The sequence below is a fragment of the Trichoderma gamsii genome (genome assembly GCF_001481775.2).
Source record: "Trichoderma gamsii strain T6085 chromosome Unknown Scaffold_29.2, whole genome shotgun sequence".
Lineage (NCBI taxonomy): Eukaryota > Fungi > Ascomycota > Sordariomycetes > Hypocreales > Hypocreaceae > Trichoderma > Trichoderma gamsii.
This window is the reverse complement of record NW_020171366.1, coordinates 315,089-330,019: the sequence shown is the minus strand read 5'-3', so window position 1 is coordinate 330,019 and position 14,931 is coordinate 315,089. Positions and strand designations below refer to the sequence as shown.

At 50.7% G+C, this 14,931-nt stretch overlaps 4 protein-coding genes across 4 annotated transcripts; 1 reads left to right on the top strand and 3 right to left on the bottom strand.

Moving 5' to 3' along the window:
* Positions 1–103: 103 nt before the first annotated feature.
* TGAM01_v207711 (hypothetical protein) lies at positions 104–2,325 on the bottom strand (the record flags this gene model as incomplete). Its single annotated transcript, XM_024550145.1, has 6 exons — positions 104–177; positions 235–1,229; positions 1,294–1,457; positions 1,519–1,608; positions 1,670–2,195; positions 2,297–2,325. The coding sequence occupies 6 exons, from the start codon at positions 2,323–2,325 to the stop codon at positions 104–106; spliced, it is 1,878 nt and encodes a 625-aa protein (XP_024405110.1).
* A 1,989-nt stretch (positions 2,326–4,314) lies between these two features.
* TGAM01_v207710 (hypothetical protein) lies at positions 4,315–5,220 on the top strand (the record flags this gene model as incomplete). The annotated part of the gene is made up of 1 exon (XM_018805205.1): positions 4,315–5,220. The coding sequence occupies one exon, from the start codon at positions 4,315–4,317 to the stop codon at positions 5,218–5,220; it is 906 nt and encodes a 301-aa protein (XP_018661655.1).
* A 4,053-nt stretch (positions 5,221–9,273) lies between these two features.
* TGAM01_v207709 (aspergillopepsin F) lies at positions 9,274–10,875 on the bottom strand (the record flags this gene model as incomplete). Its single annotated transcript, XM_018805201.1, has 2 exons — positions 9,274–9,401; positions 9,468–10,875. 2 exons carry the CDS (start codon positions 10,873–10,875, stop codon positions 9,274–9,276), a joined length of 1,536 nt encoding a protein of 511 aa, XP_018661651.1.
* A 2,798-nt stretch (positions 10,876–13,673) lies between these two features.
* TGAM01_v207708 (hypothetical protein) lies at positions 13,674–14,909 on the bottom strand (the record flags this gene model as incomplete). Its single annotated transcript, XM_018805200.1, has 1 exon — positions 13,674–14,909. One exon carries the CDS (start codon positions 14,907–14,909, stop codon positions 13,674–13,676), a length of 1,236 nt encoding a protein of 411 aa, XP_018661650.1.
* Positions 14,910–14,931: the final 22 nt, after the last annotated feature.

The following is a 14,931-nucleotide window of genomic DNA, read 5'->3' as shown; positions in this document are numbered from 1 at the left end:
AACTATATACATTCCGGATCCTTTACTTCCTTGCCAATTATACAATGCTCTTATACAGAATTAGAAAATTCCCTTATCCCGGTTTCATAAAGTCCAACATATACTAAATAGATCGCTGAAGTCCAAGCTGATTCCACAGCTTCTGCGCAAATGCGTTACCAATTTCCCATTTCCGCGCTCCATGCGCCAGTATCGCAGCAAATGGCGAAAGCCAAACTCCTACATTGCACTTACATACCTGGACGCCATTGAGCCAGATATCACCCCCATTCCGTATCCAGTTTTCCACTTCGGGGCTCTTCCCCGTCTCCAGACGCACAAAGCCAAAGTCCAGCCCGTCAACGAGCGGCACATTCATACAATTGCAAGTGCATGTCATGCCGTTGTTTTGAATCCACGTCCACAAAACGCCTGCCCCTACCGCGATGGTCATGTGGGCGATGGGATCGACGACTTCGGCTTTCAGCTCAGAGGGGGACACATGGCCGCTATAGACGCGGTATGCGACGATGGCGTGCGAGACTGCAATTCTGCTGTCCATGGATGTCGCCCACTCCTTGATCTCAGCAGTGTTAGGGGGGTAGGGGAGGGTGACGCCGCAGGGGGCCAGGCTTGACGTGATGCCTGGAAGATTCTGCATGTAGCTTTGGGCATCGGCGTAGATGTGCATGCTGAGGAGGTGGTACATCATGGTGGCGCTAAAGACATAGGAGAAGAACCGGCCGCGTGAGTACTTTTCCCAGTCATCGTGGAAAGGCTCTTCCGAGCCCATGTACGCCCTTAGCAGGAACTCAATGTGCATTTTGTGTTGTTCTGGATCCATCCACAAGGCAGCCATGCCGTCCAGCTGTAGCTTGCAGCGCTTCAAACGGGTGGCTATCAGCTCTTTCTGGTCGGCTGATGCGCACAGTGCCGGGTTCGGATTCCCTCGCATCTTACTGAGGATCCAGACGTAGTTGGTCACACCCATCATGCGGATTTGTATGTCTTCGACGAGCATGATGGGCGAAATTGGCTGTTGCGATCCCAGCGCGAGATCGCAGATCTTGTACGACGATCGTTCCAGGGGCTCGGACGGCCATCTCCTGAAGAAGACGTCGAGGCCATAGGCGTTCCATAAGGCGAATGTGGACGTTAGCCCGAGACTCATTTCTTCGCGTTGGACTGATGGTGGTTGTTGCGTCAATAGGGATATGTATGTATCGAGCTTGAAGAGATTGGTGGCAAGCCTGATAAAGGAGTTAGCATGGTAATTTCGACTACCAATGGACGACTTGTTGCTTCATTTCTCACCTTTTCCACTTCTCCTTCATGGCAAACGCCCATGGAGGGAAATCGCCGCTGAAATGGATCCGAATCTGATGCTCCACGGCCTCGGCGCTGAAGACTTTGAGTTGTCGAAATACAGTGACGAGAAGGCTGTACAGGAGGCGACCTTTTTTCATGAGTTTGTCATTCTGTAACCATCAGTTAGAGTCTCTGTCTCACATCTCATCTGGATAACGTCATGCAACATACTCCACATTCAAATGCAAAAATAACATTCAATAAAGCTGATTGAAGGGTTCTGATGGGCCAGACGCCGGCAGCGTCGACTGTAGTCTCCGTCTGCAAAGGATTCCGCCATGTAAGTATACTATCTCTCCATATAAATGAGAGAGCGACTTACGAGATCAGCGAGGAGGTTCTTAACAAGGATGCTGTGTATGTCGTATACGAGGCTGTGGTCTGCAGTCTCGTTCCGTACCCAAGAGCCTATCATGATGGCGGTGCTTCTCAGCCCGATAGAAATGACCTCCCGCTCAAAAGTCGGAATGTGCAATATAGGCCACCGGTCATGGAAGTGTGTGACGTATGCTCTTAGACATTCTGAGGACCATTTGTCTATCTCTTCAGGCAGCTGTAGTCGATTTCTTGACATCGTTTCTGATGATAGGGGGTTAGAGATGACATTGAGGATTAGTTTCAGCCCCGCCGTGGCAATGGATGGATCTAGATGCTGTGTTGCCTGATCTGCAGGGCCCAAAATATCCACGTAGCTGGTGGAGAGACTTGTAACAGTTTTGGAAGTGTCATCAGCATCTGAAGTCGGTATGCTGGGCGTGGGAGCATCGGGCGAGTGGGATTTAGAAGTCGATGGTAGTGAAGAGACGCTTCTTCGTTGCAAACTGGACGTGCCATTGGGCCCGGGTCCCCTAGTGAAAGCACAGTCTATCCCTCGCTTGGTACATAGAGAACATCGGGTGCCTCCATCACATCGGATCTTGCTGGCGTGGCAAGCATCACAGGCACGCACCCGTTTAGAATCTGAGTGAGCAGGGCCATCGTGTAATGTCAGATGGCGGCGAAGAAGATCACTATAACGACCGGGTTTTTTAACCTTTAGCCTGCGTCTCTTTGGTCGATTCACAAGGGAGGGGCTCGATTTCCTTTTCATTTTACTTCTGGCAGGAAAAGGAGGGAGCAGCAGGTACTCTAAACTCACCTGCGACTAAACGATCGAGAGCACACATGGCACGTAAAAGAGGGACTGCTATGTATAGCCTGATGGCGGCGAAGGTGCTCTTTGCGAAGGAAGCCTCTGCCGCAGTGGCAGACGTGACGCTGTCCCGATGGGGGGGCCATCTCCTGAGGCTATTGGTGTCTCCCACCTCCCATCCGAAGGTGGACTCTCTCGCGACGTCGTTACGGAGCACGATATGGTATGCGATGGGCTTTGCCGGGGGATCTCGTTAGCCAGGCCTGCTGTCTAACAGATCCGCTTATGCGGCTGAACGAGTGAACGAGTCCCGATTGGGGCACAAGCCCATCCGGATTGGCTTCTGCTCCCTTTAGAGATCTCGATAGTATGTATGTATTTCGAACCTGGAGAGGAAGATCTCGAATGTGCTTTGGCGGCAAGCCCACTTCAAACTCCACGACAACTTTCTCTCCCACCGGAGCCGAGATCTGGAGATGCGGTTCCGCAATGTTTAGTAGCGGAGTTGCGCGGGATTGGTAACTGAATATTGAAAAGCAGCTCGGCGAATGGCCTTAAGGAGGGTTTATGAAATTACCAAGCAACCAACAGCTCGGGCGCGATACGCTTTTTTTTTTGGCGGTTGAGATCAGATCAGATCGGAGCGGTGGGTGGGATAAGATGTGTAGTTGATTAAAAACCCCCAAAGGTACACGTAAAAGTTGGTTTAATAAAAATGCGCCAGCAAATGGAAATAAAATAAAAACAGCAAATCAGCGTTGGTATTGAAGAAAGAACCTAGAAAACTACTCAGAAATAGCCTGTATGAAAGGAAAAAAGGGAAAAGAACAAAAAGAAAAGAGAACAAAACATCTGGGCGCGTGGCCGACAAGGCTCCGGGGTAGTAGCCAGAGGATGATAAATCTGCTTCTCTATCCAAGGCCGTGGGAGTTTTGGCCTCGGCCATCCCACTTTGACAGATACGGCGGAATCAGGCCCTTCGGTCAAGAGACTGGTCGGCATCTCCCACTCCGAAAGAGGCCTAGGCCGCGATGTCTAGAATATGTCATCCGCCAAGCCGTGCTGTTTCCAGCCTAGGCCCGCGGCGGCTCACTCTCGGAGGCGGCCCCGGAGTGTGGTCCTTGTCGATTTGGGCCATTGAGATGGGGAGATTGCTGCCGGGATTAGCAGCCAAGCGGAATGAGAGGCAGGGTGGGAGAAGGAATTAGCAGGCTGGGTCGCCGTTGCAGATGCTACCCATCCTGAGCAAATGAAAGCGCACATACAGATGGTCAGAAACGCGAACACTAAAGCCGTCAGAACGTAGTCACTAGTAGCGGTAGAGTTGAGTGGTCAAGTGGCAGAGGCAGATGAAGCGTAATTACGGTGAATACGGCGAATGTGATAAAATACAGCAGAGTACATGGAACAGAGCGCGTAATCATCTCGCTATAAAGGTGTGTTTACGGCTATACTATTAATATTCTGCCTTGTTGTGGTGCCCAGTTGCCATCATTCAGCGAGAAAACCACGCCAAATTATGGGGGCGGCCGAGTCTTTGTAAGAGGCTAGAAGATTGCATAATCGCGGAGCAACTTGAGCAACTACCAACTCTGGCGGTGCTTGCCAATCATGGCCCTCTTCAAGCTGAGTAACATTGCGGTTGTAATGCGGGATGAAATGGCGCAAGCAGGATGCAATACGCAACACACCGGTGCTCATGATGCCTCAGCTCAAGTTTATAAGAGAGAGAGTCGGCAATGATTGATGTCCATTTACACAACAGACTCTCTCATCAGATCCAGCATCAAACTATTATACTTCTCTGCTAAGCACAACACCACACAAACAAAATCATGGCTGCTCTTCTCAAGAACGTTGCCCTCATCGGCGCCAGTGGCAGCGTAGGCGCGGTGCTCGTCAAGGCCTTCCTCAACGACAAAAGATTCAACGTTACCGTCCTCCGTCGTGGCAGTTCCAGCGCCACCTACCCCAGCGAGTTCAAGGTCGTCGACGTCGACTATGACTCTCTCGACTCTCTGACGGCTGCTCTCGCCGGCCAGGATGCAGTTGTATCTGCCATCAACCCAGTCACTCCCATCGAGACGCAAAAGAAGTTCATCGACGCTGCCATCGCCGCCGGCGTCAAGCGCTTTGTGCCTTCAGAGTACGGCTGCGACTTGAACAACGAGCTTAACCAAGCGCTGCCCGTCTTTGCACCAAAAGTCGCCATCCAGAAATATCTCAAGGAAAAAGCCGAGTCATCTCCGCTCACGTACACCTTTGCATACAGCGGCCCGTTTTTGGACTGGGGCTTGGAGCACCAGTTCCTCCTGAAGACGGTGGACAGTAAGCCCAAGCTCTTTGACGGCGGCAACACCGTCTTCAGCACCACGAATCTGGACACCGTGGCCGCAGCCGTCCTGGCCATCCTGTCCAAGCCCGAGGAGACCAAGAACCGCGAGGTCCGGTTTCAGAGCGCGGCCATTTCGCAGAACGGGCTCCTCGCGCTGGCCAAGGAGGTTGCGCCTCAGCGAAATTGGGAGCCCGAGGTGGTCAAGATCGACGACATCACTCGTGTTGCGGACGACAGGTTGGCAAAGGGACTGTTGGATCATGAGACCTTTATCCCTTATCTTGTCCGCGCCATTAACGATCCGCGACATGGCCCAAAGTTTGAGACTCTCGATAATGAGTTGCTGGGATTGAAGCAGGTGACGGAGGCGGAGATTAAGGACATTCTCAAGCAGTACTTGAAGTAGGTCTTTAAACCGTGCTGAATAGGACACGCCGGTGTTTGAAACGGACTTTTAGAATAAACATAAATACACAGTAGTATTCACATTTCTCAGCTGGTTTTCCCGAGTTGCAAATGCAGATGACGGCCCATCGTGATGCATGCCGTGCGTATCGATGACGCATGACTAATTGTGTGACAAATGGTTACTTCGCCGTGAATGTGGATAAGAGTAGAGCACACGGCATTTCCCCTATTGGTTACGATCACCTGGCAGGATACGTGCGTAATCTTGCAATCTCACCCGTCTTGGCGGAGTCAACAACGCAGGGGGGGCTGTCGATGAGAATGTTGTGCATAGGCAGTTCAAGGAGTAGTGCAGATTTATTACCCTAATTCCAGATTTAATGACGATGCCTCGTTAATCTCACCTGCGGCTTCGAATAATGTTCACTTGGCTGGGGTGCAGCGCACATCTAAGATGTCATGTCACATCCTTCGGCTTTTGTCATGGCGTGAACACTGCTTCTAAACGGCCATAGAGTTGCTGTATTGGCTGCGAAGGAGGCATCGTTACACAGCATGGTTACACAGCAGCCTACTGAACTGCTCAGTTCTTTAACATCTTCACGTTCACTTGAGTAACGAATATTGAGTGAACAAGCTCTCTGTGTAGTCTTTGATATATGTAGCAGTATTTTCAAGCATCAAGGCTCCCAACTTTAATACCATCCACGTACAAATAAAGCTCAAGTTTTCGTCGCCAGTTTTATGAAGAATTTTAGTTTCATCGTCTTGTTCGACTGCTCAGAATATACCAATGGACTATTACTCTCTATATGGCTTTAGCTTCGAGTCCGAGTCACTTCTACTATCCGCCCAAGACGAGCTCGAGCTTTCTCAAACAGAATTTGAGCAATGGCAGCGCCTGCTCGAGCTTGACATAGAAGTATGGTCTTGCATTATTCTAACAGCTAGGCTACATAGGGGTTAACGTTTCAACAGGCGTTCACGCCGTTACCATCACCAAATGACCGCTACGAAGCGCACCAGATGGCAGCTGCACAACGGAGTAGCATCCAAAATGACCACACTCAAGATTTCCACTATCAGCATGCTAGACGAATAGATGATGCCCACGAGTATTTGCATCAATCACAATTCACCGACTGGGATTGTAATTCCGATACAAGGATTGGGAGCTCAGTGGGTGTATTCAGAGATGAGCCCCAGTACCTTTCAGATTTGCCCGATGAACCTATGCGGCAGATTATACGCTCGAGTTCTTACCACAATAGGTTTGATCCGGGGCTGAATATATTTGGACATACTATTTCTCTAGAGAACGAAGCAGGGGCCCCATCGATAGCTATCGCAAATATGCCTGAAGACGGAAATTACGCGTTTAGGGTAATGGCCGAGTCTGAAGAGGAATATTCTCAAGATGAGGATGTTATCTTTGACGTCGCGTCTGAAGAAGGGAGCACAGATGATGAGCGGGGGTTCGAAGGCGACGATGAAGACAGCGATGATGACATTGAAGACGGTAATGACGAAGACGGCGACAGCCACATGAATTTAAGCCAAGCTGAAGCTGAGGGCGGCGGGGAACTAACTGAAGAAGATGACGAAGCCATGTACATGTCAGAAGAAGTTTCCTTCATAAGGATTTCGAGGCGCTCTATCTTTGATCGAAACTACGCAGAAACAATCTTAGAAGAAGAAATCTGGGAAATTGAATGGCCCAGTGGTGCATGGCACAGTGCGTTCAATCGGACAGGATATAATTAGATGGCAAACGATGTCCACTGTCTTTTGTAATAAAGTGTTAAGTCTTGCTGGCTCTCTCTCTCTATTGTCTCCAGCTCTTCATATCTAGACAAATAGATACGCAGAAGAAACAAGTAAACCATTCCATGGCTTACATTCAGCCCGATTTAATTCCAAACGCTCAATAGGTATCAACCACTCTAATCCTCCTCTTCCGAATCCTCAACAGTCTTCACAGGCTTCTGCTGCGGCGGAAACTTCATCTTCCTCGTGCCCTCAACTCCCCAGCCTCCCAGGCCTCCAGCAGCGCCCTCGCCAGCAAAGCCCGATGCCGCTCCAATCGCAAGCTTGCCGGCGGGTTGATTCCCCGCCACGCCGGGCGCCGTCTCGGCCCAGGTGTTGAGCTGGTCGCGCGTCTTGCCGGTGTACTTGAGGATCTCTTCGTCGGTGACGCCGGGGCCGCGCTTCTTGTCCTCGTAGCGCCGGTAGAGGCTTTTCTTGCCTTCGGCGTTGTCTGTTGAATCGGGGCTTGAGTTGGAGTTGCCCATTGTGTATTCGTTTCGATGAGCGAGTTATTGTGAAGTAGTAATTGTAGGCTGTTGTTGTGATTTGTAATTTGTATAAGTGATCAAACGGGCATTGTCTTGTGGTGATAAATTCTGCTTACAAAATAAAGCAGAAGACGCAGCTGGAGCCGACTTATATAAATCATGTACTACACGCCATGTTTCTCAGCCGCAGACTAACAAGTATCGGTTCTCCAGATCACGCGTCTTCTCCAGGCCAGTCACCGTCATGATCGACTAGTCCAGGCCCCAAAGATATGCATACTCGGATTTTGGCACCGATTTGATCATTAATCTCGTGGCCACTCGCCTCATTCGCCTCGGAAAATGCGGGGTTTACAAAAGGGCCGATGGAACGCATCGCTCCCTTTCGTAGCACAGCGCAGCTCAGCCTCACATTGTGCCTTGATTCGGCGCACTTTTTATGCGGACCAAGCGCCACCATTTTGTCGGGATCGTCGAGTGCTCCGCTACCCCATGGGCCATCGCCCAATGGTGTGAATAGGTAAGCAAAGGTCGGTGGCTGCGTTTGCCAAGATGCTGTCAAAGGCCGCTGTCATCGGCTCTAGCCGAAGCCGAGGCAGCCTCAGATTTCGACAGATGCAGAACCGTTGGTGGACGTATCTTTGGGTGTGATTTCAGCTGTGCCGGTAGATTCTTCTGTAGGTTCTTCTGATGGTGTCTCTGATGGTGTCTCTGTGTGTGTCTCTTTGCTGGCTTCGCCCTCCTTTGTCTTCTTCACAGCCCCCGTCGTCTTCCTCCGGCCGCCTGCAGGGCGTCTGTAGCCCAGCTTCCGCAGCGTGTGGCGGATACAGTACTCGCCCACGTCCCAGCCAAGAGCCTGCGGAATCTTGCCAAAGGGCATCAGCTCGTTCTCCTTGGACGCCTCCATAAACGCCTTGAGCTCCTGGACCTGCGCCTCCGTGAGCTTGGATGGCCGGCCCGGCCGAATAATAGGCGTATCTGTATGCGAAAGGGCGTACTGGACCTGGCTGAGAGACAGGTTGAGCTCCGCGCTGATGGCGGCGTGAGTGTAGCCCAGGCGGCGCATCAGCTGAGCATCGCGTCGCTGGTCGCGCGTGGTGTCGGGGCGCCTTGACTGCTCCGGCTGATCTTCCATCTTGTAGACAAGTCTGCGAATAGCTGCCGCTCCTATTACTTACCCAGTAGAATCAAACAAGATTGTTCGACAAGCGGGCTACGGGCAGCAAGCAGTCAACGGCGTTTATTACAGAGCGGCGTTTATAATAGATATAGCTGCCAGGCGTGTGGGGAATGATCGTCGTTTATCTACAGGGCATTCTGTCCAACGCGCCTCTTACCAATTTGTTATAAAACCGGGCTGCCAAGTCGGCCTGAATGGCACCATTGGTTGCTCTATAGATTGCCCAAGGGGGAAAGACATGAGGGACTCGAAAAAGCAAGAGATAGGAAATAGGAAACGATAAAAGGTCTTGTAATTACCCGTCGGCTATGTAGAGCCCACACGCAAGGGCCAGGATAGGAACATTGTTATACGACTTTCTATCGCGTTGAGGGTGTATTTGTCCTGGCACTGAAACACAATCGGAGATTTCAATGTGGGACCCGGGATTTTGCCTCCAATCATAGCATCATTTCACATATTAAAAGATTACAAAGGTTGGAGCACGGATGTTATTGCAAAGTCTTAATATTTCCCATTTCTTCTCTATGATTAATCTGCTCTCTTTTTCTTTTTTCTTTCCTCTCGCTTATTTCGCTTAGTTGTGAGGAGCCAAGCCCAGGGTGTTGTTGGCAATGTTGAAAGCAACGAATTGCGACTTGAAGAAGATGTCACCGTAGATACCCAGTCCACCTTGGGTAGTGGCCTGGAGACCGCCGAAGCAAGCTGCGTAACACATGTCAGTCATTGACCGTTTTAGAGGGGTAATAGAAGTAGAATTGTAAAACTTACTGTTTCCAGATACAGGGGAGAAGTTGAGGTCGGCACCGCTAATGCGGGCGACGTAGTTGCCACCAATGTCAAGGTCAAGATCGGGGAGCTGAGCATCGCAGGGGACGGTGAAGCCACCAGCCTGAGCGTCGTTCTGGGCACCCTGGACCTGGGAGTAGTAGCCGTTGACGATGAGGGGGTCGGCAAGGAGGAGAGTGGTGCCGGTATCAGCAATGGCCTGACCACCCTTGGTAGCCTGCTGGGTAGCACCACCGTCGACGGCAAAGGACTCGCTGCTGAACTGCCAGAAGCCCTGGCTGTTGTCGACATTGACAAAGGTGAGATCGCCCTGGAAAGCAGTCTGGTCAATGGCACCGAAAGTGTAGGTTCCGGGAGCACCCTTCTTGAGGTCGGCGGTGAAGACGGGCTCGGCGAGAGAGCTGGCGACGTTGTCGAGGAAAGTCTTTTGCTGCTGGGGCTGGACGGTGTTGAGCTTGGAGAAGGCAAGGCCCATCAGACCATCGTTGGCCTGGTCGTCGACAAACTGCTGAGTAACAGCGGTAGCAATCTCGACAGCCTGGGCGTTGAAGGAAGCACCGCCAACATTGACGACATCAGTGCCGACGTTGCCCTCAGCACCGGAGCCGTCACCGTAGGAGACCTGGAAAGTAGCACCCTGGATAGCCTTGAAAGTCTTGCTCTTGGTAGGGTCGAAGAGAGTGTGGCCAGCGGTGAATTGAGAGGACATTTGAGTGTTGAAAACCCAGAGATCAGAGGAGCCGGTATCGAAGTCGAGGTTCAGGGTCTGGCCACCAATGCTGACAGGGGACAGGAACTCAACATCGTTGCCTTCGGGGGTGTTGGTGACACTTCCAGACTGGCCAGAGGGGTTGGCAGCGGGCTGAGCAGCACCGGTTCCGTTACCAGCAGCAGTTCCGTTACCAGCAGCTTGACCCTGACCCTGACCTTGACCGTTGCCCTGGCCCTTGCCCTTGTGGTGTCGTCCACCGGCGTTGGCGTTACCAGCAGCTTGGCCCTGACCAGCGTTTCCATTTCCATTGCCATTTGCGTTTCCGTTTCCATTTCCATTTCCATTTCCATTTCCATTTCCAGCGTTGTTGTTTCCACCAAGAAGGCCAAGCTCACCAAGAATATCGGCAAGGCTCTGGCGCTTCGCCTTGCGGGCCTCCTGAACAGCTCGGCGAGCAGCATCGGTAGCCTTGCGAACCTCAATAGCATTCTTCATGTTCTGGGGCATCTCCATACCGAACTTGCGGTAGGCCTTTGCCAGAGCCTTCAATCCATCGTTTCCAGTGAAGTTGGGGTTGGCTCGTCGTTCCACCTTGAACGAGCGCTTCTGCATGGGCACGGCCGAAACCAGGGCAATGAAGCCCAGGAAAAGGGCTGCCAAAAGAAGTCGTGAATGCATAGTAGCGAAGTTTCAAAATAAAAAATAAGAAAAATAAAAAAGAGGGTAATTTTGGTTTTGTGTATTTACAAGAAAAAAGCGAAATAAACCCACACCAGGTGGTTAAAGAGAACTGAATAAGAAGAAAATGAAAAGGAAAATAAAAAATGACTTTGCTTTTCGTCCCTCACAGAGGTGGCTAAAGAAGGAAAAGAGAAAGAGAAACAAAAAAAGCCAAGAGATGGGCAGAATATATAGCTATGCATTCCCCCATCTTGATGGAAGTCGGGAACAGGGGCCCAGGAGACGCGGACAAGTCTCAGGATCTGCTACCTTGCCCAAGTGGGCAGAGCAGGAGAAAGCCATGCCAGCCTCTAGCCTGGGCCCATACAGCGATTCCCCATAGTTGCTGTTAATAGCGGGAGATTTCCTTATTGCCTCCTCATTTCCATGCATTGTGATCTTTACACGCGGTTTCGTGGAGATGGCTGACTGGGGCTAAGCTTCAGACACAGGGTGCCTCACAATAGGTGGGCCCGCGATGGCCTTGGGCCGGCAACTGGCTGGAATCAACGCCATCCCGGCCTGTCTTGCTACGGACTCCGTGCTAGCGGTTGTTTCTTCCACTCTGATCAGCCGAGAACCTGCAGCCGTTAAGCCGGGAACGGTAGGTGTTGAGGTTTTGAATCGTGATGATCAAAGCGAGCGTTTACACTACAAGGGGCCAATGCTACCAGGTGAAGTACGCCAGTAAGCACAGCGGCGAAGAGCGCAATGTCTGGCCGCGGACGATCTGCCGGTTAATTTCCAGCAGTCAATGCTCAATTTCGGCCAGAGGCATGAACGGATGGAAGACGCGGAAATACCATCGTCCAATCGACCAGAGCTGGTGTGTTCGGCTATCTAATTTCATCAATTACGAGCGGACCCTCTCGCATACAAGTCCTCATTTCAAGTGCATTGAGAGCCTATTTCTGCACGATTTCGGCATCATTGCCTGCCGCGCTCCTCAGATCCATCCAATCCATCCAATGCCATGGCACAGACTCCAATTCGCAATACGAAGCGTCTTATTCACACCGAAAGCGCTTTGACGCAGAGCCAAATGTTCAAAAACAGCTGCTGCCCCCTTCTCTTCTGGTCTCCTTCAAACACGACGTTTCAAAGACAAAAGGACCCATAGCCAACCAAAGCCTCAAAACGCCGCTGCGGAGACTGGCTGGCGTTTCACAGGGGCTGAGACGCCCTGTTCATGGCGCTGAAACGGCGAGATCCCGGCGCCTGGTGGCTGAGACCCCATCTTCTGAAACGGGCAGCGTAGCGCCCACTTGGGCCAATCGTGAATATCCGCCTCTACTACTACTGTAATAGGGGTGCGGGAGACGGGTAAATTCGCCGTTTCTTTACTTTTTGTTCTCGGTGTTGTGAAGTGTTTGAGATGATACAACCTTCTAAGATGAGCACATGTGCCCGTTCATGTGAAAGCGAGGCCTTACAGCTGACGATCGTCGGTCAATGCTTGACGGCGTCGACTGCCGCATCGGGATCGAAACATTAAGCTTCATTATTGACAACAACCTTTTCGGATGAATTGACGGTGCCGAATGTACAGCATAATGGAAAATGCCGAGGAGATGCAATGGCATTTTTTTGCGGAGTGATCATAGTTGCAGAGTCAATTCGATATTGGCATTTCAGCTGAGTGCAGGGTAGAGCTTGGCGAGTACATGTATCAAGCATGACAATGCAAAGATACACACGCAAGGTATAAATTCAAATGTGTGTTCGAATATTATCCATAGAACAAACGTTTATTTGCTTGGAAAATATACTAGCTCATAACTATCCTAAAACGAAATGCTCTTTGCGCGTCTTCACCTTCTGCCACAGATCACTTTGTACTTTATGAAGTGCCAATCTATACGTGATGTCTCCACGCTGCTCAACTAACATGATGTTGTAGCTTTGGATATGTTTGCAGGCATGCCCATGCAATATATTACCACAATCCAGCCCACCTTTTACTTTAACGCAAGTTTCATCCGCCTCTTTCTTGGCATTGGCAGATAGCAAAATGAATTGCCCCAGCCGTTGATCATTGCCATCAAAGAACTCTCTGTAGATGAAGACAGTACCGGCGCTCTCCCCAGACGGTGAATATACCGTGGCTTCAATGCGGTCGTTGCCCAAAAGAGGATAAGAAGAATTTTTGTCTCTGGTCAGATGTTTCTCTGGAAATTTTCGACCTTGGTCGTCATGTTTCACTTCTGAGGGCTTTCGAACAACAGACAGCTCTACCGTCTCAGCTGTACACCGCAACAACCCATATTTCGTGACATCGTCTTGTGAACCCAAGAAGACCCTTTTCGTATGGCTTCCGAGCGTGTAAGTGCCGGTAGTAGTAACTGTAGAATCTCCAAATAGGAGTGGCTTATGCCAGCTGACTGCTGAGATTATACAATCTCCGCATTCACTCTCAAACTCGACTGCAGCGTCTGTGGAAAGCCACGACCAGGAAGGATAATCCACAGACTGCACGCTATTGTTGAACCTCAGAGGATACTGCGCAGTTCGCTGGTGATTGCCTGGGCATCCATCCCAAAGGAGCGTCGCATCCAGCCTTTCCAGTGGATGGCCCCAGATGAACCCCTCCGGAAACCGAGACGAGTGCAATTTAAGGATGCCCATAAATGCCCAGATGACATCGCTTTGCTCCCTAATCTCTCTCTTCGTAAAGGCCGTTACATCTTGGCAGTATCTCGCTGTACGGCACTGCGATATGTGCGCCTCCCAGAACGAATCGGCTGAAGAACGCAGATTCATTTCGCCCGAGATCCCCAAGTCATATCTTCACGCCAATTGTTGCGTTTACAGCTCCAGTACATCTGATGGTTTGTTAGAAAAAGAATTCGTCGCGCGAGCATTGCTTCTTGGAACGTCCAGCCTCGCAAACTCCACGTGGTTCCCTTCAGAGTCTCACGAAGCGGTGGCTGAGCTGTAATATGCGCAAGGCCACACAACGTCTCTCTTCTTTGCCATTCACGTCGTTTGAGATGGCCAACTCCACAAAGGCCAGCGTGAGCGTCGTTGCCGGCAGCTGCAACTACGACCAAAGTTGCACTGCGGTATACAGTATCCATGGTACGGAGTTGCTCTAGCTTGTCGTCATCGTCGTCCTGTATAATACAAAGGGAATCCACCCACAGATATCGTTCACCAAGGCTTTGTACAAGTTGCATACAGTCGGCTATCGTTTGCGGTATCTGTATAGCCTGTAGGCCCCCCTTCAAAGAATATTGAGAAAGAGTATCCTTTGTGAGGACTGCAGGCGTAGCAAGTCCCCATACATAAGACAGAGCGATATACCTCTCTGAGTGCGTGGAATCAATGATCCTTTGCTCTTGAACATCAATAAGACGAAATTTGCTCTCATCCGATGACAGTGGAGCCAAGAGTTTGCAGTGGCTGTGGCCCTCTTCACACACTCTCATCCAGTCTTTGATTATGCTGACGTCGATTATGGGAGAAACGGCTCGACCGCGCAGTTCTGAATTTTCGCCTTCATTATTCTCTTTGACATACCATGGACCATTTCTGATGATCCTGCCTCTTCGTACTGAATCAGGAGGTACCCGAGGGCCTTCCAAAGTTACTTCAAAACATGCTACCCACACGGTAGCGTCCTCATTGAGCGATTCAGTCGCTTCAGGCAGCTCATAACCATCTTCATAGTTTTCAGAATATGCACCGTGATTTACCAAAAAGCCGAGAGAAACTTGTAATTCTTGCTCCATGAGCGATGGCGGGCTTTGTTCCGGTATTTCGAGGGAAGAAAGAATGAGTCGACAACCCGGACAGGACGGTTTACCAAGAAGGCGCTTCACTGTGCCGATGTGAAAATGTCTTTCAATTTTTGAATCCGAATGAGGAGCACCAACGCATTCGGGGCACTCCCAAGACCAGTCAAAGCCAAGCTTCTGGCAGACAGAACATAGGCCATCTTTCGTTTCGAGAGGCAGATCATCAGCATCCTGCCTAAGATCCACACAACCCATGATTGCTATAAGAGTGTTGAAA